The sequence below is a fragment of the Oncorhynchus tshawytscha genome, linkage group LG07, assembly GCF_018296145.1.
Source record: "Oncorhynchus tshawytscha isolate Ot180627B linkage group LG07, Otsh_v2.0, whole genome shotgun sequence".
Taxonomy (NCBI): Eukaryota; Metazoa; Chordata; class Actinopteri; order Salmoniformes; family Salmonidae; genus Oncorhynchus; species Oncorhynchus tshawytscha.
Genome location: NC_056435.1, coordinates 12,372,407 through 12,397,878, shown reverse-complemented (window position 1 = coordinate 12,397,878; position 25,472 = coordinate 12,372,407). Strand labels below are relative to the sequence as shown.

Genomic DNA, 25,472 nt, shown 5'->3' with positions numbered 1-25,472 from the left:
TATCCGTCTGATAGAAGTGGTTTGAATCTAATCTTGTTTGTAGGTGTCCTCTGGTTTCAGAGGTGAGAGAGTTCACAGAGGAGCATTGTGGTCTCCGTTCCTGGGGGAGACCTCCTGCGCCTGGAGTCCCGGTTTCGAGCTGTTCACATACAATATGGCCACCCGTTATCCCCAGTGTCATTTCCCCTTTTAACTCCCCTTGGTCTACTCTCAGAACTGGAGCCTGTATTGCGGGAGGTGCCCTGGGCAGGAATGGGTTGTTACCGTGGAATGGGTTGTGTGACGGGCTCCGGTGATTTTGTCCCTTTGAGTATGGCGGGGGCTGAACTGCCTCCTTTGTCAATTGTGGATATAGTGAGGGAGAAACGGCCTCAGGGGGAGCCATGGGCAAGTCCTCAGGCGGAGCTTTAACATCCCCCGTTGACGCAGAAGCCACGCACATCATATCTGGTTTGTTTTTGGGCTGCATCCTCCTACACACTTCTATAGCCCATGTTCCTACATTCAATTCTGCTTCTGCCCGCTTTCTCTCTCTAGTCCCTTCCTTCTTGAACCAATGAGCTTTGTTCCTCTCTGTCTCACTTGCCATTGCTTTCCCTACGTCTTCCTGTAGCTTTCTCTGCATATCTTGGAGATCCCCCCTGTAGGGGGTCCCCCGCTAAAGTAACCTGCTTGTGTCCATTTTAACCGTAATCCTTTCCACACTTTCTCATACTGTTCTTTATCTCCCGCTCCATGAATTATACTCTGATCTAAATATTCATTGAATCCGAGTTTGGGTGTGGTGGCTGCAGACATTTTTATCTAATTCGTCTGATAATGTGTATAATGCGTTTATCTAGGTTTTAGTCAGTCCTTTGTGTAGCTTATTTCTATCTTTGTATACTCAGCCCGTCTCTGTTCGAGACCTGGGATGTACTGTATCGCTAGCTCAAAGTTCTCCCATATGCGCCCCCACCCTTGGTCAGATTAGTAATGTAGCGGCAGTTACGTGTGTGCCTCTCCGGCAGTAATTTGAATTTGTTGAGTGATTTATTTAAGTATTTTCTAGAAATGATTCGGCGATTTCCTTTTGGAACAATATATCAGTGAATATATGCGGTTCTATAACAATCGTCAGAGTAATTCTAGCTCTGTAGGAAATATAGAAGAACTCAAAAAAATGTTCTGCGAATTATTTAAATACTTTCTGTAAATAATTCAGTAACTGCCTTTATGAACCTATATCAGTAAATTCAAGCGATTCTATAATAACTGTCAGAATAATTCTAGTACGTTAGGAAATAGAAAAATAGAAGAATTTAAAAATTTTTTTTTTTTTTTTAGTCGAATCATTTAAATACTTTCCGTAAATAATTCAGTAACTTCCTTTATGAACTTATATCAGTAAATTCAAGCGATTCTATAACAATTGTCAGAACAATTTTAAACTTTAGGCAATATCAACAGCAATGAAAAAAGCAAAAATCAGTGTTCGAGGCTAGCGGCTGTCAATCAAGGTTGTACGGCGATTTGGCTACTAAAGTAGCTTTGTCTATCAGCACGTGTGCATAATAGCCCAGGTACGTATCTCAAACGTTTCTCTCAATTTAATTTCCCCGGTCTCAAAATCATGGAACGTCAACTCTGGTTATATTATGTTATTGTTTGATGTGCAATGGTCACATCATTCCCGATCTCTGTCTAGTGGAACGCCAAACTTACATATCCTATATCTACTCGACTACACCTCTTACATAACCTGTTAAATAGTACACAGCTTTTTTAATAGGGCATTTTTCATGCAGATTCATTCGATCCAACCACACCTCAACAAGACCTATTCGTTATCAATAGGACATTTTACTTGCAGATTCGGTTCATCTATTATTTAACTTTAACCACACCTCCACAAGACCTATTCGATCGTACACAACGTATCAATAGGACATTTTACATGCAGATTCGGTTCATCTATAACCACATTCATTCGTATGAAATTCTCATTGAATTTCCAACATCCATAATCGTGTCCTTTACATGTTAAAACACAGCCTCTATTTAACGTCACCTCTATACACAACCTAATATATTTATAATTAGGACAGTTTTCTTTGCAGATTTCGGAACAAATAGGGTCCCGAAGGAATTTAACACATTGGTCAATCACAATTCCCACATTCCTATTAAAATAACTCAGTATAGGCCAATTAATAAAAATTAAAAAATAAAAATCATTTTTTATTTTTTTTATACAAAACAAGATATCTTTAATCAATGCCTTAGGTTCTTATGTAAAAAATAATTTGGCAACGATTCATACTCACGCCCAGTACTTTCTGATCAAAATTTGGTTTAGGCTATAATACAATATGCAGATTTCGATTTAACAGGCTTTGCTTACCTTATTTAGTAGAGCGCTCTGATCAGATTTCCTGAGGCAAGATGAATGGCTGATTTTCTCCTGGTTCGGTCACTCTTCCGTCTGATTCGAACCGGATGATTTGTCTCACCTCTCACACCAATTTATCATAGATCGAATTTAGGAAAAACCATCCTCTGCTACCATGTTCTGATTGGTGTTTATATATTGGAGAGTTGAGACCAAATCACGGACGCTGGACAGTGGATTTCAGTTGTAACAAAAGACAGTTTTAATGAGTCAAAGATATCTTGTCCCGCAGTTTTACGTGCACGGATCTAGTTCATATAACTCGGCAAGGAGTCAGGTGAAAAAGAGGCCTTATACAAAGGTTACATTCATTTTTATACATAGAATAAAGTAGGTGGAGTCTTGTCGTTTTGGTCTTCTGACTGGTCACAAAGGGTTGGAGGCGGGCCTTGCTCTAGCCAGAGCGGGCCCCATTGGTGCATAGCAGAGTCTTGTTCTCTGAGCTCCCTGACCAGTAGAGGGGTTGAGATGTGTGTTTATACAAGGAGACATTTGTGTATCAGGAAATCTGACACAGGAGAGCAGAGAGGGTCAGTTTTATGGCTGGGTGTATGTGTTCTTGCGATGGAATGTCTTTGTTTCCTGGGGTCGGGAGACAACAAAGCTGAGGGGATAGTGTTAGGGGGGTAGTTTTATTGCTGGCTGTGTGAGCTAGTTCCTGTTTTAACAGGGGTAGGTAAGATGACTTGAGTCAGGCGGTTTGGCTTGGCGCTGTATAATATATGAGCTATGTGTATGAATGTTTACATATATATACATATATGACAGTTGTTCACACTCAACAGTTTCCTATGTGTATCAAGAATGGTCCACCACCCAAAGAACATCAAGCCAATTTGACACAACTGTGGGAAGCATTGGATTCAACATGGGCCAGAATCTCTGTGGAACGCTTCGACACCTTGTAGTGTCCATGCTCCGATCAATTAAGGATGGTCTGAGGGCAAAGTGAGCATAGCACTACAACGGTGAGTCCAAAAATGTCTTGTATAAATGCTGTAATATGCCAGGGAGATATGTATACTGTAGCTAAGAAAGTAATATTAAGTTTATGTTGTGTAGTAGCCCATGTGCCTCACACTAATAATTTGGTCTCTTTCCCCCTCAGAACTTAGCCTACTGTTCTGACTTGGTGGTGCACATGTACTGTAGCCTATAGCATGTTTTAGAGAACTGTCATCATCGAATATTGTAAGAGCTTTCTTTGTCTGCCTATATGCCCCCTTTATTTATCATACGGTTCTGACTTGGTGTACATGGAGAATACTGTAAGAACGGCCCATGTTCTGAATGATGTCGCTGTACATTTCAAAAGTGCTGAACAAAGAGCTACATTGACTACGTCCATCTTAGCTCGCTCATTAATATCGAAATTACGGATTGCCTCTTATCCGCTCATCATTCCCTTATGCCATAGTTTGTACATCTCAATTGTTATAGGCCTATTGCTTATATAGGTATATCTCATTAGTATCTTATTCATCATTTTAGGCAATGTTGAAATGATTTAACTGTTTTGCTTACTTTGTGTATTATAATTAGCTCATGTGCTTTTCTTAACGAGGAGGAGATACTATATAATGTTGTTGGTCTGTAACCATGTTTGCCAGTGACAGTCTCTTCACAGTCAAATATTTGTTTTCAACAAAAAGTTCAGTAATAGACCCATGTAATTCCAGTTGATGTTGCAAGGGTGGTTGTTTTGTTTGCGCAATGCGCTGTCTGTGCATCGGTATATTGTATATAAAAGTGTGGGGGGGAGCACTTCGGAGAAGGAAGGCAGAGAGCGCGCTTGTTTGAAATGGAAAAGTGTCGCGGTAGCTTTTGATAAAGAATAACATCCAGACGAAGCAGCTGCTTTATAAGTGGGATGCACTGTTGAGCGCTACATCCCGAGGGGTTCGTGCTGATTTGACTGAGATTGGGACAGCCGGTTAAATGGCGTCCCTTGAGAAAGCAAGAACAAAATGTATGTCAGGAGAAGTGCAGTATTATCATAAGGAGACGTATACTTGGAATACGGAGGAGGAATGGGGGGAAAAAGAGAGGCAGAGGAGGTCTAAGAGAGAGAGGGGGGAAGCTGGTGAGCTTGAGTTGGTTAAAAATGGCGGGGGAAAAAGGTAGATGGTTTGTTAAAGAAAAATGATAGAAATTGCAAGCAGAGTAAGCTGAAGACAGGAGTGGAAATGAAAGTGGATGAGGGCTAATTATCAGAGGTGATAGGTGTGGTGAAGTTCTCGGAGACCGAGGCTTGCACCGAGGGTCAGGATAAAGAGGAGTCTGTGACAGTCGGAGTGAAGTTTTTCGAAAAAAGTGGACCCTTGCCTTTTGACTGATCCATTTGTGGTTTCAGGGTGGGTGAAAACAGAGTTGGGTGCTGTGGAATCGGTGAGGGTAATCAGAAGTGGTCTTGTGATAATTGTTTGTGTTTCTGCTGGTCAAAGATAGAAGTCGCTCAGCGTTAAGAGACACAGTTATGTGTGTTTCCTGTCCTTCATGAGATCGCCAAATGAAACACACTCGTCATAACTGTCCCTCCATGGTCCACGGACCATTCACACATTCTCAAAAGTCCTCTTCTTCAACTTTGATATTTGGTTGATATGTAGATCTGAATGCAACATATGAATAACGTGTATCTTACATATTATATCAACCAACCATCCTTCATGTACAGTTGAAATCGGAAGTTTATATATACTTAGTTTTGAGTCATTAAAACTCGTTTTTCAACCACTCCACAAATTTCATGTCAACAAACAATCGTTTTGGAAAGTCGGTTAGGACATCTACTTTGTGCATGACACAAGTCATTTTTCCAACAATTGTTTACAGACAGATTATTTCACTGTATCACACTTCCAGTGGGTCAGATATTTACATACACTAAGTTGACTGTGCCTTTAAACAGCTTGAAAATTCCAGAAAATGATGTCATGGCTTTAGAAGCTTCTGATAGGCTATTTGACATAATTTGAGTCAATTGGAGGTGTAACTGTGGATGTGTTTCAAGGCCTACCTTTAAACTCAGTGCCTCTTTGCTTGACATCATGGGAAAATCAAAAGAAATCAGCCAAGACCTCAGAAAAAATAGTTCATCCTTGGGAGCAATTTCCAAACGCCTGAAGGTACCACGTTCATCTGTACAAACAATAGTACGCAAGTATAAACACCATGGGACCACGCAGCTGTCATACCGCTCAGGAGGGAGTCGCATTCTGTCTCCTCAAGATGAACGTACTTTGGTGCAAAAAGTGCAAATCAATCCCAGAACAACAGCAAAGGAGGAAACAGGTACAAAAGTATCTATATCCACAGTCCACTGCTACAAAACCGCCATAAAAAAGCCAGACTTCGGTTTGCAACTGCACATGGGGACAAAGATCATACTTTTTGGAGAAATGTCCTCTGGACTGATGAAACAAAAATTACAACTACTTGGCCATAATGACCATCGTTATGTTTGGAGGAAAAAGGGGGAGGATTGCAAGCTGAAGAACACAATCCCAACCGTGAAGCACGGGGGTGGCAGCTTCATGTTGTGGGAGTGCTTTGCTGCAGGAGGGACAGGGACTTCACAAAATTGATGGCATCATGAGGGAAGGAAAATTATGTGGATATATTGAAGCAACATCTCAAGACATCAGTCAGGAAGTTAAAGCTTGGTTGCAAATGGGTCTTCCAAATGGACAATGACCCCGAGCATACTTCCAAAGTTGTGTCAAAATGGCTTCAGGACAACAAAGTCAACGTATTGGAGTGGCCATCACAAAGCCGTGACCTCAATCCCATAGAAAATTTGTGGGCAGAACTGAAAAAGCGTGTGCGAGTAAGGAAGCCTACAAACCTGACTCAGTTACACCATCTCTCATTATTTTCAATTATGTTCTGATTTAATCTCTGCATTTTTTGTTCGAAAGGAAAGGGTTAAAGGGGGGATAAATCTAGCTAGCTAAGTCAGCCATTGGCTAGACCATCAGACACCTGATAGAAGGCATCTGCCATTCAACTGTATTATGGCAAAACACTCGGAGTGACAGTGGAATCAACCAATCACATTGACTTGTAATGGGTGGAACTTCTGCCTTCTCAAAGGCCATCAGGCCACTGTGCAATAGTGAGCTGTAGTTACACTGCAAAACTACTGCAGTTAAAAAAAAATTAAAAACGGTGTTTGCAGAATACTCACTTATACTGCACTATAACTGCAGTTATACTGCACTCTGATTGCAATATTTGTTTTGTAAGGGAACAGTGCATGATGACTGAATAGCACATTGCAAATAGCCTATATAAATAGCCTATATAAATATAATATATTTCACGTGCTTTGCGATTGTGTAGGCTACATTGTGCATGATTTCTCTATTGTACTACACATAAGTAATATGTCGTATACCTCCACTATACTTTGATACGCAATAGTAGGGATTAAGGAGAGTATAGGCAATGCCCACTGAAAAGAAAACTGGGTATGGGTACAGTATACCAGGCAGAGCCCCACCTGTTTTGAGCCCCACAAAAAAATATAAATAACTGGGCTTGCCTGTTTTTCAAGTTATTTTGGCATTAATACTTGTCACATATCAGTTTGCAAACAATGTAAAAATAATATATATCATTGAGTTAATAAAGTTGCATACAATCATGGTCTCTTTTTTGATTTCTTGAGTAAGGCGGCTCCAAAATGCAGGTGTTTCAGCCTAGCTCAGTGTTTTATGTGGTAGTGGGGCAAGCCAGCAAAAAATACAGAGCATCTACTGGCAAGTCCTTTTTAATCCTTGTCATATGAAGAGAAATTATAGATAAAACGTATCGGTGCTCATCGGCCATTGGGACAAACATTACACAACAAGTTGGAAATCGCAAATTCAACGAGTGGTTTGGAAGGAATCAGTGACAGTGGCTGTGTGGTCCCATATCTGGGATTAAGGGGCTCTTTTCCAAATTTAAAATGATAAACAGTCAACATCGGCCATGCTGTCAATGGAACATGATTTGTGCTGCGCTCAAAACAACTGTTAACTACTGTTAACCTTCCTGTTCAAGTGAGCCGAGCACAACAATGTGAGTCCAAAAATGTTCTTTTTTCTGCTTCATAAATTATGTAATATGCCAGGGAGATATGTATACTGTAGTTAAGAAAGTAATACTAAGTGTTTGTTGTGTAGTAAGCTGTTAGTAGCCCATGTGCCTCACACTAATAATTTGGTCTATTTACCCCTCTTAATTTCGCCTACTGTTCTGACTGTTTTACTGTAGCCTATAACCTGTTTTAGAGAAATGTAATCATTGAATATTGTAAGAGCTTTCATTGTCTGCGTATATGCCCCCTTTATTTATCCTACGGTTCTAACTTGGTGTACAGGGAGATCACTGTAAAAACAGCCCATGTTCTGAATTCTGTCCCTGTACATTTCAAAAGTGCTAAACAAATAGTTATATTGACTAACGTTACGTCCGTCCAAGCTCGCTCATTGTCTTAAATTACGGATTGCCTCTTATCCGCTTGTCGTCCACTTATGCCATAGTTTGTACATCACAATTGTCATTAGAAACCACAAATCAGCCATATGGGGCGGCAGTGTAGCCTAGTGGTTAGAGCATTGGACTAGTAACCGAAAGATTGCAAGATCAAATCCCTGAGCTGACAAGGTACAAATCTGTCATTCTGCCCCTGAACACAGCAGTTAACCCACTGGATCAGGATATTTACTGCTGCTTTCTCAGTTAGGCAGGAGACTACTTCCTGCTCTAGATGAAAAACCCAGAACTGTGTGTGTGTTTGCCTTAAAAAGTATCTGGCTTCAATCAGTTTATTCCAGTTCAGAATAAAAATTATGACTTGTATTTTAACAGCATCTGATCCAACCTAGACTTGTTTTCAACAATAATTTCTACAGTAAGATGTACAGTAGGCCTGATCATTTTTCATCTGTACTGTTACTTAGGGTTGCACTATCAGTAGCTAGCTTGCTTTGGCTACCGTTAGCTGTGTACATGGCCAGGGGATTGTTTGAAAGAGAAACTCACATCTACTACTATGAGATAGTACTCCTTTATTTCTGCTTATCACCTGTTATAAAATGACAACACTGCCTTGCTAGCTGACTTACTTTTCCACTGTCGAAGCACTGCTTCCTGAAGCATTCTACCCTACTCTGAAAGAATTCCCTGGGTATACCGCCATGCTGTGGATGTTTGGTCAGGACGTGTCCGTTATAGGGATTTGTTCGTTTTGATTGACTCATAACTAAGTACTTCCCCACACAAAACACATTGAGGGAGCTCCTCGTTATTTCTCAAAGTTTGTATGAAAGAGAGCTAAACTCATCTGTGTATAGGATTTTCATGACGATTGAGCTCAGTCAGAACTGGTTTCTAGCATGAGTCCATTTAAAGACGTCAGTGGCAGACAGCGCATCATCTGCTGCTGAACGACAGTGCTGCAGCGTGTGTTCAAGAAATCTACAGAAAAAAATTCAGAGAGCACTGAACAGAGACCGCTGCTAAGCAGAGCGAGCACTGAACAGAGACCGCTGCTAAGCAGAGAGCCCACTGAACAGAGACCGCTGCTAAGCAGAGAGCCCACTGAACAGAGACCGCTGCTAAGTAGAGAGCGCACTGAACAGAGACCGCTGCTAAGTAGAGAGCGCACTGAACAGAGACCGCTGCTAAGCAGAGAGAGCACTGAACAGAGACCGCTGCTAAGCAGAGAGCGCACTGAACAGAGACCTCTGCTAAGCAGAGAGCGCACTGAACAGAGACCGCTGAACAGAGAGAGCACTGAACAGAGACCGCTGCTAAGCAGAGAGAGCACTGAACAGAGACCGCTGCTAAGCAGAGAGAGCACTGAACAGAGACTGCTGCTAAGCAGAGAGAGCACTGAACAGAGACCGCTGATAAGCAGAGAGAGCACTGAACAGAGACCGCTGATAAGCAGAGAGCGCACTGAACAGAGACCACTGCTAAGCAGAGACCGCTACTAAGCAGAGAGAGCTCTGAACAGACCGCTGCTAAGCAGAGAGCGCACTGAACAAAGACCGCTGCTAAGCAGAGAGAGCACTGAACAGAGACCGCTGCTAAGCAGAGAGCGCACTGAACAGAGACCGCTGCTAAGCAGAGCGCACTGAACAGAGACCGCTGCTAAGCAGAGAGAGCACTGAACAGAGACCGCTGATAAGCAGAGAGCGCACTGAACAGAGACCACTGCTAAGCAGAGACCGCTACTAAGCAGAGAGAGCTCTGAACAGACCGCTGCTAAGCAGAGAGCGCACTGAACAAAGACCGCTGCTAAGCAGAGAGAGCACTGAACAGAGACCGCTGCTAAGCAGGGAGAGCACTGAGCAGAGACCGCTGCTAAGCAGGGTGAGCACTGAACAGAGACCGCTGCTAAGCAGGGAGAGCACTGAACAGAGACCACTGCTAAGCAGAGAGAGCACTGAACAGAGACCACTGCTAAGCAGGGAGAGCACTGAGCAGAGACCGCTGCTAAACAGAGACCGCTGCTAAGCAGAGAGAGCACTGAACAGAGACTGCTGCTAAGCAGAGAGCGCATTGAACAGAGACCGCTGCTAAGCAGAGAGCACTGAACAGAGACCGCTGCTAAGCAGAGAGAGCACTGAACAGAGACCGCTGATAAGCAGAGAGAGCACTGAACAGAGACCGCTGATAAGCAGAGAGAGCACTGAACAGAGACCGCTGATAAGCAGAGAGCGCACTGAACAGAGACAGCTGCTAAGCAGGGAGAGCACTGAACAGAGACCGCTGCTAAGCAGAGAGCGCACTGAACAGAGAGCACTGCTAAGCAGAGACCGCTGCTAAGCAGAGAGAGCTCTGAACAGACCGCTGCTAAGCAGAGAGCGCACTGAACAAAGACCGCTGCTAAGCAGAGAGCGCACTGAACAAAGACCGCTGCTAAGCAGAGAGAGCACTGAACAGAGACCGCTGCTAAGCAGGGAGAGCACTGAACAGAGACCACTGCTAAGCAGAGAGAGCACTGAACAGAGACCACTGCTAAGCAGAGAGAGCACTGAACAGAGACCGCTGCTAAGAAGAGAGAGCACTGAACAGAGACCGCTGCTAAGCAGAGAGCGCACTGAACAGAGACCGCTGCTAAGCAGAGCGCACTGAACAGAGACTGCTGCTAAGCAGAGCGCACTGAACAGAGACCGCTGCTAAGCAGAGCGCACTGAACAGAGACCGCTGCTAAGCAGAGCGCACTGAACAGAGACCGCTGCTAAGCAGAGCGCACTGAACAGAGAACGCTGCTAAGCAGAGCGCACTGAACAGAGAACGCTGCTAAGCAGAGCGCACTGAACAGAGACCGCTGCTAAGCAGAGAGAGCACTGAACAGAGACCGCTGCTAAGCAGAGAGAGCACTGAACAGAGACCGCTGCTAAGCAGAGAGCGCACTGAACAGACCGCAGTTGCACTTGGCCAAATAAATTCTAGTAATTCATTAAATAATGATACATTTACTCTGACACATCGCGACCCACCATTAACAGGTACTCGACCCATACTTTAAGAAAGGCTGTTCTACAACATTCTATAGTAAGTACCACCACACATGATCGAGGGATGCTATTGTGTACTATATTTTTGTAGAGGCACGTCCAATATTAACGGAGTACAGTAGAAAACTCACAATTCACAAACATACAGGCCAGTGGTTAATTTGCCTTTTAATCATTTGATTTACTTAGAGACCCTTGTCAAACATTACCCTCTGAAAACTAGAGGTAGGCAACAGTTTTTAGTGTTGTTAACACCATGCTCTCGTACTCTGAGCTAATCAGAACACACTGTTTAGACATTGCCCCAGGCTGTCAGAATTGGAAGAAGTGGTGAGAGGCCTTCGGAAGCAGCGTTGGCATGGAACCCATCTGCCATCTGGTGCCCGTGCCGAGCAAGTCCAACCTGGCACCAAACCTCTGTCGCCTGGTTCCCGGCTTATCCACGTAACACATGGAGCCCCTTTCCACCAACCACTCTGGCATGATGAACGGACCCAGAGGCAAATACAATTGCCCACCACCCAGCGTACCCATGTGGCTTCCCATGCCCAAGCCAGAGCCCAACTACACCCTGGGCTTCTGTCTAGCCTGCTGTCTAGCCTGCTGTGGCTGATCATGGACCAGCAGCTCCATCGGTTGGATAGGTTGGTTCTTTTGACTCTGCTGAAGAACCAAGCAGCAGCAGCAACAGCAGCAGACGAAGCAGCAATAGCAGTAGGAGCAGCAGCAACAGCAGATGAAGCAGTAGTATCAGCAGCACCTGTGTGCTGCTAACAGCTCTGCTTCCTCCACTGTCCAACTGCCCCATACTGGGCTCATCAATACCTGCCTAACTAGCAAAAAGATGATATAGTCCGATCTAATCTGGACCAGTGGGGTATTAATGCAAATGGTTAACCCCATGCTTCAGCCATCTATATATAGCCACTATGCTTCATCAGTTTTATACACTGTAGGTGATCAGTCGTATTACATAAATAACACCTATCTGATAATATGGGTCACGTAGGCCTACTTTTTAATAAATGTTATTGGGCTAATTTCAGGGGGTGGGAGAGGCATAGCATTTTAGAATGCCAATAACTGGCCATGCATTAAGTATTATGCTTATTTTTCTTTAAAAAATGCTGGAAAATCCAATTATGGATATGACAAATCCACTCCGCAAATGGCCTGTGGGCCACTTCACCTGCTCTTGGTAAAAGCATAAATCTATTCTGCTGGCAGCCGAGTTGGATGGCAGGGACAGCCAGTGTTAGTGATGTCATCCTCAGACGAGTCCTCAGCTCTTGGTCACTGGACGACTCCTATACTAGCTTTGTGTCACCTTATATTGGGCCTAAAGGCATTCAAACTGTGGTTATGGATTTTATATTGCATACACTAAGGGGTCAAATAGACAGGGGACCAGGGTGTGTTGGGATGGTAGGCCTAACTATTTTACAATTAATTTGTGTTAGATCAGATGTTGATCCACCATTGACAAAAAGCGCTCTTCAAAACCCTTTGAAGAATTCCCGCCAGAGTACTGTAGGGAAAGAAATTAAATCCCATCATTCAATCACTTTTGTATATTCATTGGCAACCAAACGATAAATGTTTTATTGGTTTATAACAATCAGTATTTCTGGGATCTACAAGCAATTTGGAAATCAACTCAGGCCCAAACCTGGCTTTATATTAACATCAAATACTGCATTTCATTGGTGCGAGGTTGGCCGTCACGTCTGTGCTTTTCTGGGAAGGACGGGAGGAGTAGCAGCATGCTCAATCTCATTTGTGTCAGAATTCTGCACAAGTTTCATGAGGAGACGGACAAACAAATAACAGGATGTGTGCTCAGAGGCGTTAAGATTCCTTCACCTCCACACCCAACCTTCATGGGGGTAAGGGTCAGGAGCTAAAGCATGCTGGGGAATCTGTCTTCTCCAGACAGTAGAGCCCCTTGCTGAAACTACAGAGGGACATCTGACTGGTATTGGGCTGGCCCAGTCAGAGATACTGAAGCAGAAAATTAGGATATTTGACAGGTGGAAAAAACTTCTTTAGAGTGGGCTAATGTGGCAGGAAGTGGGGTGCATGTTGGAGGAAGTGGTACCGCTGAACCATGAAAATTCTGCCGCATGTGGATGAGGTGAAACCACAAGGCTGTGCAGAGGAGACCGACACCGATGGGGGGGACCACGAGCTGCGGTGCAGGGAGCGTTGGGTGTTAAAGAGATACACCCCCTGGTATCTACCATTCAGTCCTGCTGTCTGTCACCCCCCTCTCACTGGAAGGATGCATTCACAGCGAGTCAACTGCAAGAATTCCATTTCAAATTTTTTCACAATCATAATCAATATTTTAACTTACGTCTAAAAAGTCTATTCAGTTATACCCCCCCCCCACACACACACACTGTGTTTTAACATATTTCTGCAGGAGGGAGGCTGCACAGGGTGCATCTGTGCGGGGACCGCAACGACCGCTCAGACCGAGTGTCGACAGTAGAGGGGCCGTAGCGTGACTGCCGTAAAGAGTTCTAGTTCTCCTTCTTGCCCTCCATTTTGCCGTAAGTAGAGCCGGTTTTGTTCACCTCAGACACACTGATCAGGCGGCGCACTGCTATGGAGGCTGTGGAGAGAGGAGACAGAGAGATATGTCAATAATTAGTAGAAAGAAGACAGAAGACAAAAAAAAAGAAGAGGTATAATACAAATGAACAAAGTGCAGATACAGGAGTAGGCAATCACATGTACATACTATACAAGGCTCAACACGGGCGACCAAAACACTCACATTTCAGTCATCATGTGCTGTTGGAATTAACATTTCAAAAGTCTTTCCCAAAAAACTTCCCCGATTTAAATGTTGACTGCAAAGATAGAATCAGGAAAACGGAATTTACGAAAAGATAACACAGACTTTATAGGGCACTACAACTGTAGAGTGACTGTTCAGAATCGCTAACAATAGTATCGGGTCAAATTCACACCATATGTATTGAATTTTAAAAAATGACCAGTTGCACAACGTTTCGGAGCAGGTGTATGGCGAACCAGTTACCAACACCTGCGCAGAACGTTGTGCGACAGGTCATTCATGTGCTTACCTAAGTAGTTAGATGGTTTTTCATTAAATGTATTAGATAGACATGCTTCTAATATCCGTACATTATTGACCCGTGACTGTTATTGACCCGTGACTGTACGTTAGCTAAAACCCTAAAACCAGGTGACATCAGACGTCTACTTAAGTAAGCAATAGGGGGGGAAAGCCTGTCTATCGTGTTCATTGATTGGGTTAAGACGAACAGTCACTCCAAAACTAGCGGACCAATGGAGACTCATCGTCTACGCCTCCCTCTAAACCGCGCCCTTCATGGAAAAAATGACAAAACTCGCAATCGAAAAACCTGGCAGTAAAAGCAAAGAAATACATCGAAAGCAAAGATACGAGGAGCGTAACCAAAAGGTAGTACATGCAGGCAAGAGCGTAGGCAAAATCTATCCAATAGGATTGGTTTCTGGGAAAGTTTAACCGAAAAACGATTTTTGCCTTAATTTTCAAATATTTGTTCAAATCATTTGTCATAGAGTTTTGCTCTCGCTTTAAAATTATTTGCTTACGAGTTTGAGTTTTGCTTTTGATGTCTTATTTTTGTTTACAATTCTATACATTTTGCTTTCAATTGTTGGATTTTTGATTTCAGCATCCATTATTTCACCCGTCCTTAAAAATATGTTTACATTCTCAAGTTTATTTTTCATGTTTTTCATTTTTAATTCAATACATGTGGCGTGAATTTGACCCCATACAATAGCACCTTTTTTTTTAGATTGTTGAGGGAAAAAAATCTAACCAAACAATCAATGTGAATATGATAGTCAAGTTAAAACCCCCTTAGGTCAAAGGGCCCAGGGCTGGGTTAGCTATTAGATTTAGAATTTTAGGACCTCTTGTTAGTATAAAAATATAAATACATCTTTTTGGATGAAACATTTAATTTAGTCTTACTGCTATTAGCCCTTATTAACGTATTGAATAACATTCATACAAGGCACAACAGATAGTCCAAAAATACATCAAAAGGAGGTATGTTTTGAAGTGTCTGTCCTATATCTAATTGATATATAAGTTATAAATTATTATTACCTGTATTTAACCCCTTTGTTTTTGGCACTAAAGTACTTCCATATATATTTCCATTCGTTTTTTAAAATCTCGTATCGGTCTGTCTACCTCCAGACGAGTCTTGTGAGAGTCTTATCTTTCCATAGAGGGGTCATATTAGTTTGTACCTCAAACCATTCCGACAATACAACAGATAACTCCATCTTAAACAGACAGACAGACTGACGGGGATTTTGTTACGCTCATTTGATTTCCGCAGGGGCGCTTACATCATTTAAAAGATGGCTAGTCATCATCAGCCTGGTTCTGTATGGAATGCAAAACCACTGGTCAAGTCATTAATTAGCGCTCAGTGGTGAAAAAAAATGGTGCGACCAAATCTTGTGCTGGTGCCATCAACTGAAAAAGTTGTCTGCACCAGTCTCACCAGCAGAAAAGGGTAGTCTAGAGCCATGCTTTATTTACACTATACATTTAGAGCAGATAAATGTGTATTTATTTAACGAGGCAAGTCAATTAAGAACAAATTCTTATTTACAATGACAGCCTACCCCGGGCCAAACTCGGACGATGCTGTGCCAATTGAGTGCCGCCCTAAATGGGACTCCCAATCATGGCCGGATGGGATACAGCCTGAATTCGAACCAGGGACTGTAGTGGCGCCTCTTGCACTGAGATGCAGTGCCTTAGACCACTGCGCCACTCGGGAGCCCAAGTCCTGGACTACAACGCATGCTTAATGGAGAATCTCTATTGAAATAGCTTTTTAGTCTAGAACTAGGCTTATTCTGTGTTTGGGAAACCAGCCAATAATGAGTCAAAATGAGATTATATAGTACAGGAAGGACCTAACAACATAAGAACTTGGAAAAGGCAGTAGGCTTAGCGCAGGCTAAATGGGTGGCATCCGCACCGATGATGCAGAAGATCAGGAAGCCGACGATGAGGAGGGGAGAGCCGCTGACAAACACCCCACAGGCGAAGTTGAGGAGGGGGGTGAGAAGCAGGGTGGCCCAGAAGAGGAAGTTGAGCAGCGTCCACAGCCGACGGGGGGGCTTGATGGTGGGACCGGGGAAACTGCCCTCCTTCTCGTAGTGCTCCTGCAGTGCATCCTACAGAAAGAGAAAGGAAGAAAGAGAGAATGTTGTCAATATTATATTAGTGGAGAGAGTCATTGACTTATGGCTAGAAAGGGTAAATAAATGGAAGGGAAAGCCGAGTTCCCAGCACCTTCTGCTGGTAGAGCTTGTGAAGCCAGGTTGCACACTCCTTCTCGTCCTCTGGGATTTCCTCCACTGGGTACCGCCTATACAGGAAGGAGAGGAACTGTCAGTTCAGTACAACGCTTCTAAAGGGCAGCAAGTCACTGTACTGGTGATACAGTAAGTCAGCAGGTCAAAGGACCCATAGCGCACATTTAGGACCAGTGCCCTGCCTTTGTTTGTGGGAGAGGGACAGGCGCCACCTACTTGATATTCATATCGGCCATGTACTTCTTTCCACTGACGATGCCGTGCAACGTTGGGACCTTCTTGTCTCTGAAATTTAGTGTCACGTCGTACACAGCAGATACTGAGAAAGGAAAGAGTGCGAACATGAGTGTGATGCTGTAAATGTGTGTGTGCACGTGCCTGTGCGTGTGTGTCCCACCTGTGCCTTTGAGACAGCTCAGTGTTGTGGTGAAGCCTTTGGTTCTGGGCAGTAGATGGTATTTGAGTTTCGGCAGACCTTTACTCTCTGCTACCTCCATACTGATCTCATGCTTCTTCGGTGTGAAACGGGTACCTTCACAGTACAAGAGGAACTGAAGAAAGAGAGAGAGAGAAGTCAACACACACGCACACTGTTGCAGTCTTTGGAGAGTAAACACTTAACACACTAAAGCTCATGACCTTGTAATCCCCGTTTGTCCCACTGGAAACTACAGAAGGTAGGAACGCCAACAAAGGTGAACTACCTCAGACACACCCTGCCTTTCTTGCTACACTGTCCACAGTAACACGAACACATGCACAAACACACGCACAGACAGAATCTCAGTTGTATTTCGTTGATTTACTCCCCTCAGACCCTCGCTCTCTTGCATCCCCCTCAGACCCTCGCTCTCTTGCACCCCCCAGATTGTGTGCACGTACCCACCAACAATTCTGGGGTGTGTTTATTTGGACACTCAGCGGAAAACATTATGCAACGGTAAACAGAAATATGCGTTTTTCATCTGTTTGATGCTTAATGAACATGCACCAGGGTACAACTCCATACAGAGACGCGCGGACGGTCAGAGGGAGAGGGGCAAACGTCATTGTGTTGTCGGTTTGTCGTCCTACTCACCCACATAAACTCAGGGTAATCCTTTAGCTGGGCCAGACCTTTGAACACAGTGTCTCTGTCCTCCTCCCACTTCCTCTTACAGAAGACAATCTCCAGGAAGTACCAGGTCCAGCCAATCAGAGGCACCTTCAGCAGTTCGTACTTGGCCAAGACCTTTGAAGCCTGAGAAGACAAGACGACTTTATTCAGCCAACCTACCAAACATTTTATTTTCATAAACAGTAGATAAAGGCGGCTAAACTCAATCCCCCTCTCTCACACACACACACACTCACTCCAAGCACGCCGTAGCGTTCACACATGGTCCAGCCACAGAGGAAGTCGATCTCGTAGTTGTGGTTGAGGATGATGATGACGTGCTCCTTGCCAAATTTGTCCACCGTGGCCTGGTCTGCGAATATGGTGCATTCTGTACCCGACCACCACTCCAGCAGCATCACCAGCTCTACAGGACAGAGAGGGCCAGTAGAGAGTTAAGACAACGAACCAGTGTAAACTCCGTCACAATGAACCACCCAGTCACATCAAACTGCTGTCAATTTCCCCCCCCACACAAGACGCGATCAGGACACGCAGGTTGAAATTTCAAAACCAACTATATTAATTTGGGGACAGGTCAATAAGCAAATACAGTGGGGCAAAAAAGTATTTAGTCAGCCATCAATTGTGCAAGTTCTCCCACTTCAAAAGATGAGGCCTGTAATTGTCATCATAGGTACACTTCAACTATGACAGACAAAATGAGAAAAAAAATCCAGAAAAATCACATTGTAGGATTTTTAATTAATTAATTTGCAAATTATGGTGGAAAATAAGTATTGTCACCTACAAACAAGCAAGATTTCTGGCTCTCACAGACCTGTAACTTATTCTTTAAGAGTCTCCTCTGTCCTCCACTCGTTACCTGTATTAATGGCACCTGTTTGAACTTGTTATCAGCATAAAAGACACCTGTCCACAACCTCAAACAGTCACACTCCAAACTCCACTATGGCCAAGACCAAAGAGCTGTCAAAGGACACCAGAAACAAAATTGTAGACCTGCACCAGGCTGGGAAGACTGAATCTGCAATAGGTAAGCAGCTTGGTTTGAAGAAATCAACTGTGGGAGCAATTATTAGGAAATGGAAGACATACAAGACCACTGATAATCTCCCTCGATCTGGGGCTCCATGCAAGATCTCACCCCGGGGGTCAAAATTATCACAAGAACGGTGAGCAAAAATCCCAGAACCACACGGGGGGAACTAGTGAATGACCTGCAGAGAGCTGGGACCAAAGTAACAAAGCCTACCATCAGTAACACACTACGCCGCCAGGGACTCAAATCCTGCAGTGCCAGACGTGTCCCCCTGCTTAAGCCAGTACATGTCCAGGCCTGTCTGAAGTTTGCTAGAGAGCATTTGGATGATCCAGAAGAAGATTGGGAGAATGTCATATGGTCAGATGAAACCAAAATAGAACTTTTTGGTAAAAACTCATCGTGTTTGGAGGACAAAGAATGCTGAGTTGCATCCAAAGAACACCATACCTACTGTGAAGCATGGAGGTGGAAACATCATGCTTTGGGGCTGTTTTTCTGCAAAGGGACCAGGACGACTGATCCGTGTAAAGGAAAGAATGAATGGATGTATCGTGAGATTTTGAGTGAAAACCTCCTTCCATCAGCAAAGGCATTGAAGATTAAACGTGGCTGGGTCTTTCAGCATGACAATGATCCCAAACACACTGCCCGGGCAACGAAGGAGTGGCTTCGTAAGAAGCATTTCAAGGTCCTGGAGTGGCCTAGCCAGTCTCCAGATCTTAACCCCATAGAAAATCTTTGGAGGGAGTTGAAAGTCCGTGTTGCCCAGCAACAGCCCCAAAACATCACTGCTCTAGAGGAGATCTGCATGGAGGAATGGGCCAAAATACCAGCAACAGTGTGTGAAAACCCTGTGAAGACTTACAGAAAACGTTTGACCTCTGTCATTGCCAACAAAGAGTATATAACAAAGTATTGAGATAAACTTTTGTTATTGACCAAATACTTATTTTCCACCATAATTTGCAAATAAATTCATAAAAAATCCTACAATGTGATTTTCTGGATTTTTTTTCTTATTTTGTCTGTCATAGTTGAAGTGTACCTATGATGAAAATACACAGGGCTCTCTTATCTTTTAAAGTGGGAGAACTTGCACAATTGGTGGCTGACTAAATACTTTTTTGCCCCACATTATCCACAGATAAAATGGTAAACCGAGTGTGTTTCTAGTAATATCTCCTCCTTCAGGCTGCTTCTTCTTCTCTGGACTTTATATGGAGGTTGGCAACCAACTTTAACGTGCATTACCACCACCAACTGCTCTGGATTGTGGACCTCAGTTCGTCTTTCATTCACCCACGTGGGTATACGCTCCTAAAAACCAATGAGGAGATGGGAGAGGCGGGACTTGCAGCGCATCAAGCATCACAAATAGAACCAAGTTCTATTTTGGCGCCTGCCTACGCAGACGTGGGTGCAATGACTGAATAACATGTGTACATTTATTTTGTCCCGTTCGTGCACGCAATGGGAGCGGTGTGGTCAGAATGTAACCAGTCGCAACGAATTACATTACAGTAGTCTCAATTCCGACAAAACATTGAACCTGTAAAAATCACATCAGTGTAAACTCAGTTAACAACAGTGTATGTTTATGCTAGGAAACAAGCTATGTTACACACACACACACACACACCTCTAGTGGTTAGAGCATTGGACTAGAAACCGAGAGGTTGCAATATCAAATCCCCGAGCTGACAAGTTTTAAAAAATCTGTCATTCTGCCCCTGAACAAAGCAGTTAACCCACTGTACTATCTGCGCATCAACCAGTCAATCCTTAGTCTGTTCCTATTTATTAAACACACCGTCAACGATTAACCAAATTATTTTTATGTTTGATTATTAAACAACAAATTGACTGAAGTTGGTTCAATTACTTGAATTCCATTTAGATATTTTTTTTGTGTGAGCACAATGCCCGTTTCTCTAGAGAGAAATCCTATCAAGCACAAGAGACATCAAATCAAGAACGAACTGTGGGATGCTGTAGGAAGTTGTAGTTTTCAACAGACAAAATATTCAACCTAGTTCAGTGCAGAAAATGTAATGAACTACAATGACCAAAATCCATTGCGCCCATTGTTCACCGGCAGCCCCACACACAGACCGCATGAGAGAGGAATGCACACAACACAGCAATGAGAGGGCTAGAGGGGAATGCCAAAACCAGTACACTATGTGGGTGGAGTTTGCACTGCATTTAAGACTGGTTTGTTTTGGGACAACAGACAGAATGTGCTGCTCTGAGTCAAGCCCCCCCCCCTCCCACACACAAACAAACAAACACACACGACCCGAGACTATGAGTGTGACTCACGGCTCCAGAGGGAGTAGGAGAGGCGGGTGTTGATCTTTCTGTAGAGCTGCCTGTCGATGGGCCATAGGACGCAGGTGCAGAGCTGAATGAAGTTGATGATGAGGCCGCTGACCACAAACACAAATCCAACGAGCAGCTGCACGATGAACAGACTCTTGATGTACGCTATCAGCCCCATGACCAGGGCTGTCTGGGGGCTAGCAGGGCTGCCAACGCACTACGGCCGACCTGGGGGAGAAAACCATGAAAGAAACTATGCATTTCCATTTAATTCGGTGGAAAATACCACCAGGTAGCACCGGTTCTCCATATGACGTTGAGAAATAGTGCATTGTGGGTAGTTCCGAAGATATCCAAAAGAAGTTAATAAATATGTACAAAAAATAACATAACTATGATCATGACTACAATTCAGTTACTAAGTATTTGACCACACTGTTGTTACTTCGGTGAGTAAAAACTCATGCTTCCTACCCTTCAAAAGAGGATGTTTATGAATATGAGTCGGGAAAAGAGTTTCCCCTGACCAACTGATCTGACCAGGAATAGGTCTGAGCCTTATTGGCTATGACGAGGACCCAGAGTTCTCTTAGTCTGGTCCCATGGTCAGGGAAAACTCCTGACCCCTTCGATGAGGCTGAGTTAATAGTGGAAGGGTGATAATGTTCAGAAATTCCAGTGCAACTAACCACGGTGGGTTCCCTTCACAAGCCCCGTTTGCACGGCCCGTCAGCCAATACTACAGACCTGTGGGACAGAGAAGAACATTACAAAATAGTCACAATCAGTTTAACAGTTAGCCATGCTCAAGGTCCTAAACGGTATCCTAACAGCCATCGATAAGAGACATTACTGTGCAGCCGTATTAATCGACCTGGCCAAGGCTTTCGACTCTGTCAATCACCACATTCTTATCGGCAGACACAACAGCTTTGGTTTCTCAAATGATTGCCTCGCCTGGTTCACCAACTACTTCTCTGATAGAGTTCAGTGTGTCAAATCGGAGGGCCTGTTGTCCGGACCTCTGGCAGTCTCTATGGGGGTGCCACAGGGTTCAATTCTCGGGACGACTTTTCTCTGTAACTATCAATGATATCGCTCTTGCAACGGGTGATTCTTTGATCCACCTCTACGCAGACGACACCATTCTGTATACAACTGACCTTTCTTTGGACACAGTGTTAACAAACCTCCAAACGAGCTTCAATGCCATACAACTCTCCTTCCATGGCCTCCAACTGCTCTTAAATGCAAGTAAAACAAAATGCATGCTCTTCAACCGATCGCTGCCCGCACCTGCCCGCCCGTCCCGCATCACTACTCTGGACGGTTCTGACTTAGAATATGTGGACAACTACAAATACCTAGGTGTCTGGTTAGACTGTAAACTCTCCTTCCAGACTCACATTTTAAGAATCTCCAATACAAAATTAAATCTAGAATCTGCTTCCTATTTCGCAACAAAGCATCCTTCACTCATGCTGCCAAACATACCCTCGTAAAACTGACCATCCTACCGATCCTCGACTTCGGCGATGTCATTTACAAAATAGCCTCCAACACTCTACTCAACAAATTGGATGCAGTCTATCACAGTGCCATCCGTTTTGTCACCAAAGCCCCATATACTACCCACCACTGCGACCTGTACGCTCTTTGTTGGCTGGCCCTCGCTACATATTCGTCGCCAAACCCACTGGCTCCAGGTAATCTACAAGTCTCTGCTAGGTAAAGCTCCGCCTTATCTCAGCTCACTGGTCACCATAGCAGCACCCACCCCGCAGCACACGCTCCAGCAGGTATATCTCACTGGTCACCCCAAAGTCAATTCTTCCTTTGGCTGCCTTTCCTTCCAGTTCTCTGCTGCCAATGACTGGAACGAACTGCAAAAAAATCACTGAAGCTGGAGACTCCTATCTCCCTCACTAGCTTTAAGCACCAGCTGTCAGAGCAGCTCACAGATCACTGCACATAGCCCATCTGTAAACAGCCCATCCAACTACCTCACCCCATACTGTATTTATTTATCTTGTTCCTTTGCACCCCAGTATCTCTACTTGCACATTCATCTTCTACACATCTACAATTCCAGTGTTTAATTGCTATATTGTAATTACTTCACCACCATGGCCTATTTATTGCCTTACCTCCCTTATCCTACCTCATTTGCACACACTGTATATAGACTACGTTTGTTTATTCCATGTGTAACTCTGCGTTGTTGTATGTGTCGAACTGCTTTGCTTTATCTTGGCCAAGTCACCGTTGCAAATGAGAACTTGTTCTCAACTAGCCTACCTAATTAAATAAAGGTGAAATATATATATTTTTTTAAAGACCGGAAGATCTGAACAATCTTAACTCTTTCCCAAAACAGAATCTAACTTGCACCAAATGGCCGCAAAATTTGTTTTTAAAGACTAAACAACATACAACTGAATAATTCAGAGAACTGTGACAAAAAAAAGAATAGAGCAGGTTAATTCTGAGGAGATCAGCAGACAACCAGTCAGTTTCTGTGACTTATTTCCATTTCCCCAATATTAAATAGGAAACTCAGGTTAAAAACACAGCTTGCCCACAAAAATAAACTCCCTTCCACCCAAATGGCGTTGCACATAACCTCCCTCCCACTGATATGTACATGTCCGCATACCCACACACACATATACGCTCACACACCCTTTCACCTAGTTGGAGAAAGGCCAGCAACTCCTTACTCACTCCCTTTTTCACACACACACACAATTCAGTGTTTTGCCAACTTTATTTTCAAAGTCACAGCACAGACTTGCCTTGCTGCAACAACTGCGGTCCCCAAAGTAGCGTTTTCGCCCCCTCTCCTGCCGCACACCCTCTCCCCTTGCTTCTATGCCTGTCAATCAAATACATTTTATATAGCCCTTTTTACATCAGCAGTTGTCACAAAGTGTTAACTGTTCGTGTGATGTTGCTGTGACTTCTGTTGCAGATAGATAATCCCAGAATTGAGTGGGAAAAGTCCCCAAATGCTATTAAAACCCCTTGGTGGCAAACTCTCCAAGGCAGCCTGATAAGTAGCTGCATTTGTTGCTAGGCTCTTAACAATAACAGTCTCTGGAGCGGTTTCAAAACTCGCTAAATAAATATAGAGACAAAGTCTCTAAATTGGCAACACTTGCCCCATTCAACCTCTCTGAGATTCTGGTGTGTCCTCTTTTCTAAATCTAGACCCCCCACACACCCTCAAACAGCAGCCCTGCATCACTCCACTCCCTTCCACATATTACTATCATTAGTAATACTACAGAATTAGTCATACTTTATCCACTTGAGTAACCTCAGTACCCACTGAACCAATTTGAATCAATGTTGGCACCAATGCTTATTGTTGGAACCCACTGAATTGTTTAATCACTATGACCTTGACCTTTTGTCAATATTCCAGCAGCCCAAAAGGCATTTTCTGAGAAAAAAACAACATGTATCTGACCAGCATCTACTCAAATCACTTGAACATATAGGGCTGAGGGAACATAGGGCTGAGGGAACATAGGGCTGTGGGAACTGAGGGAACATAGGGCTGTGGGAACTGAGGGAACATAGGGCTGTGGGAACTGAGGGAACACAGGGCTGTGGGAACTGAGGGAACATAGGGCTGAGGAAACTGAGGGAACATAGGGCTGAGGAAACTGAGGGAACATAAGGCTGAGGAAACTGAGGGAACATAGGGCTGAGAGAACAGACTTGGTCCCTCTGAACACACTAACTCTCACCCTCCTGTGTGTGTGTAACGGAGTTGGATTCATAACCTCACTACTTAGCGTGGGTGGAGACATTTGAAGCCATCAAACTGCTAGCTTTTCTATAGTTGGCGAAGACACTGTCGAGCGGGCAGTAGTGGTGCCGTGACCCGGATCTACAGCTGCACTCTGCTCAACGACTGGGGTCACTGGAGTGAGTTTAGGAGGTGCAAGTGTAACCGAGTTGGATTCATAACCTCATTCCACAGCTTGAAACGTCTCCACCTGTGCTTTCGAACTGCTATCTTTTCAAGATCAAGGGTCAGTAAGGACAATGTGAGGAAGGAAGCTATACTGTTAAGCAAGCAGTGACACGTGTGCATATTTCTCCGTGAGCTCACTAGGATTTCCCAATCCACTTTCTCAAAACTTCAAGGTTCTGTTCTAACTTCACTGCCCCGAAGAGTTGTGATAGATGCAATAAAGCCAAGGCATAACAGGGTGTGTGGTGTAGGTCTGTAGGAACCATGTTTTAAATGGCCCATTAAACGAAGGCCGTTTCCTGCACTGAAGGCCAGAAAACGTCCTTATCCGACACTCAAGAATCAAGCAGACATCCACAAAGGCGGGTGACATTCTCTACGGATACTGATCTTTGGTATAGGCTATCAAACTTCAGGTTTGTCCCACATTGACATCAGGTTGCAATGCAGTGGAGTGCTTCCTTCACCAAACAACCACGGCAGTCAAATGTAAAAACGGTAGCCGGCAATATCAACTCTGCAAACAAGTCTAATTATAATACAAACAGTTGCTATGGTGCGTCTGGCATCTGCAAGGAGATAATAGCATGCATGCTTAAAATTTTAACCTCCGGTATAGCCTATCTATTTCTCTACAATAGGAGCATCAGTTCACAGTGAAACAGGTGATTGAGGTTTAACAC

The 25,472-nt window shown here is 43.9% G+C and overlaps 1 protein-coding gene across 5 annotated transcripts in view; it reads right to left on the bottom strand.

Annotated features, from left to right (window-relative positions):
- Positions 1-12,528: 12,528 nt before the first annotated feature.
- LOC112253991 (1-acyl-sn-glycerol-3-phosphate acyltransferase gamma) overlaps positions 12,529-25,472 on the bottom strand; it is a 30,269-nt gene continuing 17,325 nt past the window's right edge. For all 5 annotated transcript variants that reach the window (XM_042324117.1, XM_042324118.1, XM_042324120.1 and 2 more), the window contains exons 2-10: positions 21,494-21,551; positions 20,805-21,032; positions 17,674-17,843; positions 17,399-17,560; positions 16,718-16,871; positions 16,537-16,639; positions 16,298-16,373; positions 15,981-16,179; positions 12,529-13,567 (exon numbers count right to left, since the gene is read on the bottom strand). In XM_042324117.1, the coding sequence (XP_042180051.1) occupies positions 13,476-13,567; positions 15,981-16,179; positions 16,298-16,373; positions 16,537-16,639; positions 16,718-16,871; positions 17,399-17,560; positions 17,674-17,843; positions 20,805-20,982 (1,134 nt within the window). In that variant the 5' untranslated portion in view covers positions 20,983-21,032; positions 21,494-21,551 and the 3' untranslated portion in view covers positions 12,529-13,475. The remainder of the gene's footprint in view (positions 13,568-15,980; positions 16,180-16,297; positions 16,374-16,536; positions 16,640-16,717; positions 16,872-17,398; positions 17,561-17,673; positions 17,844-20,804; positions 21,033-21,493; positions 21,552-25,472) is intronic.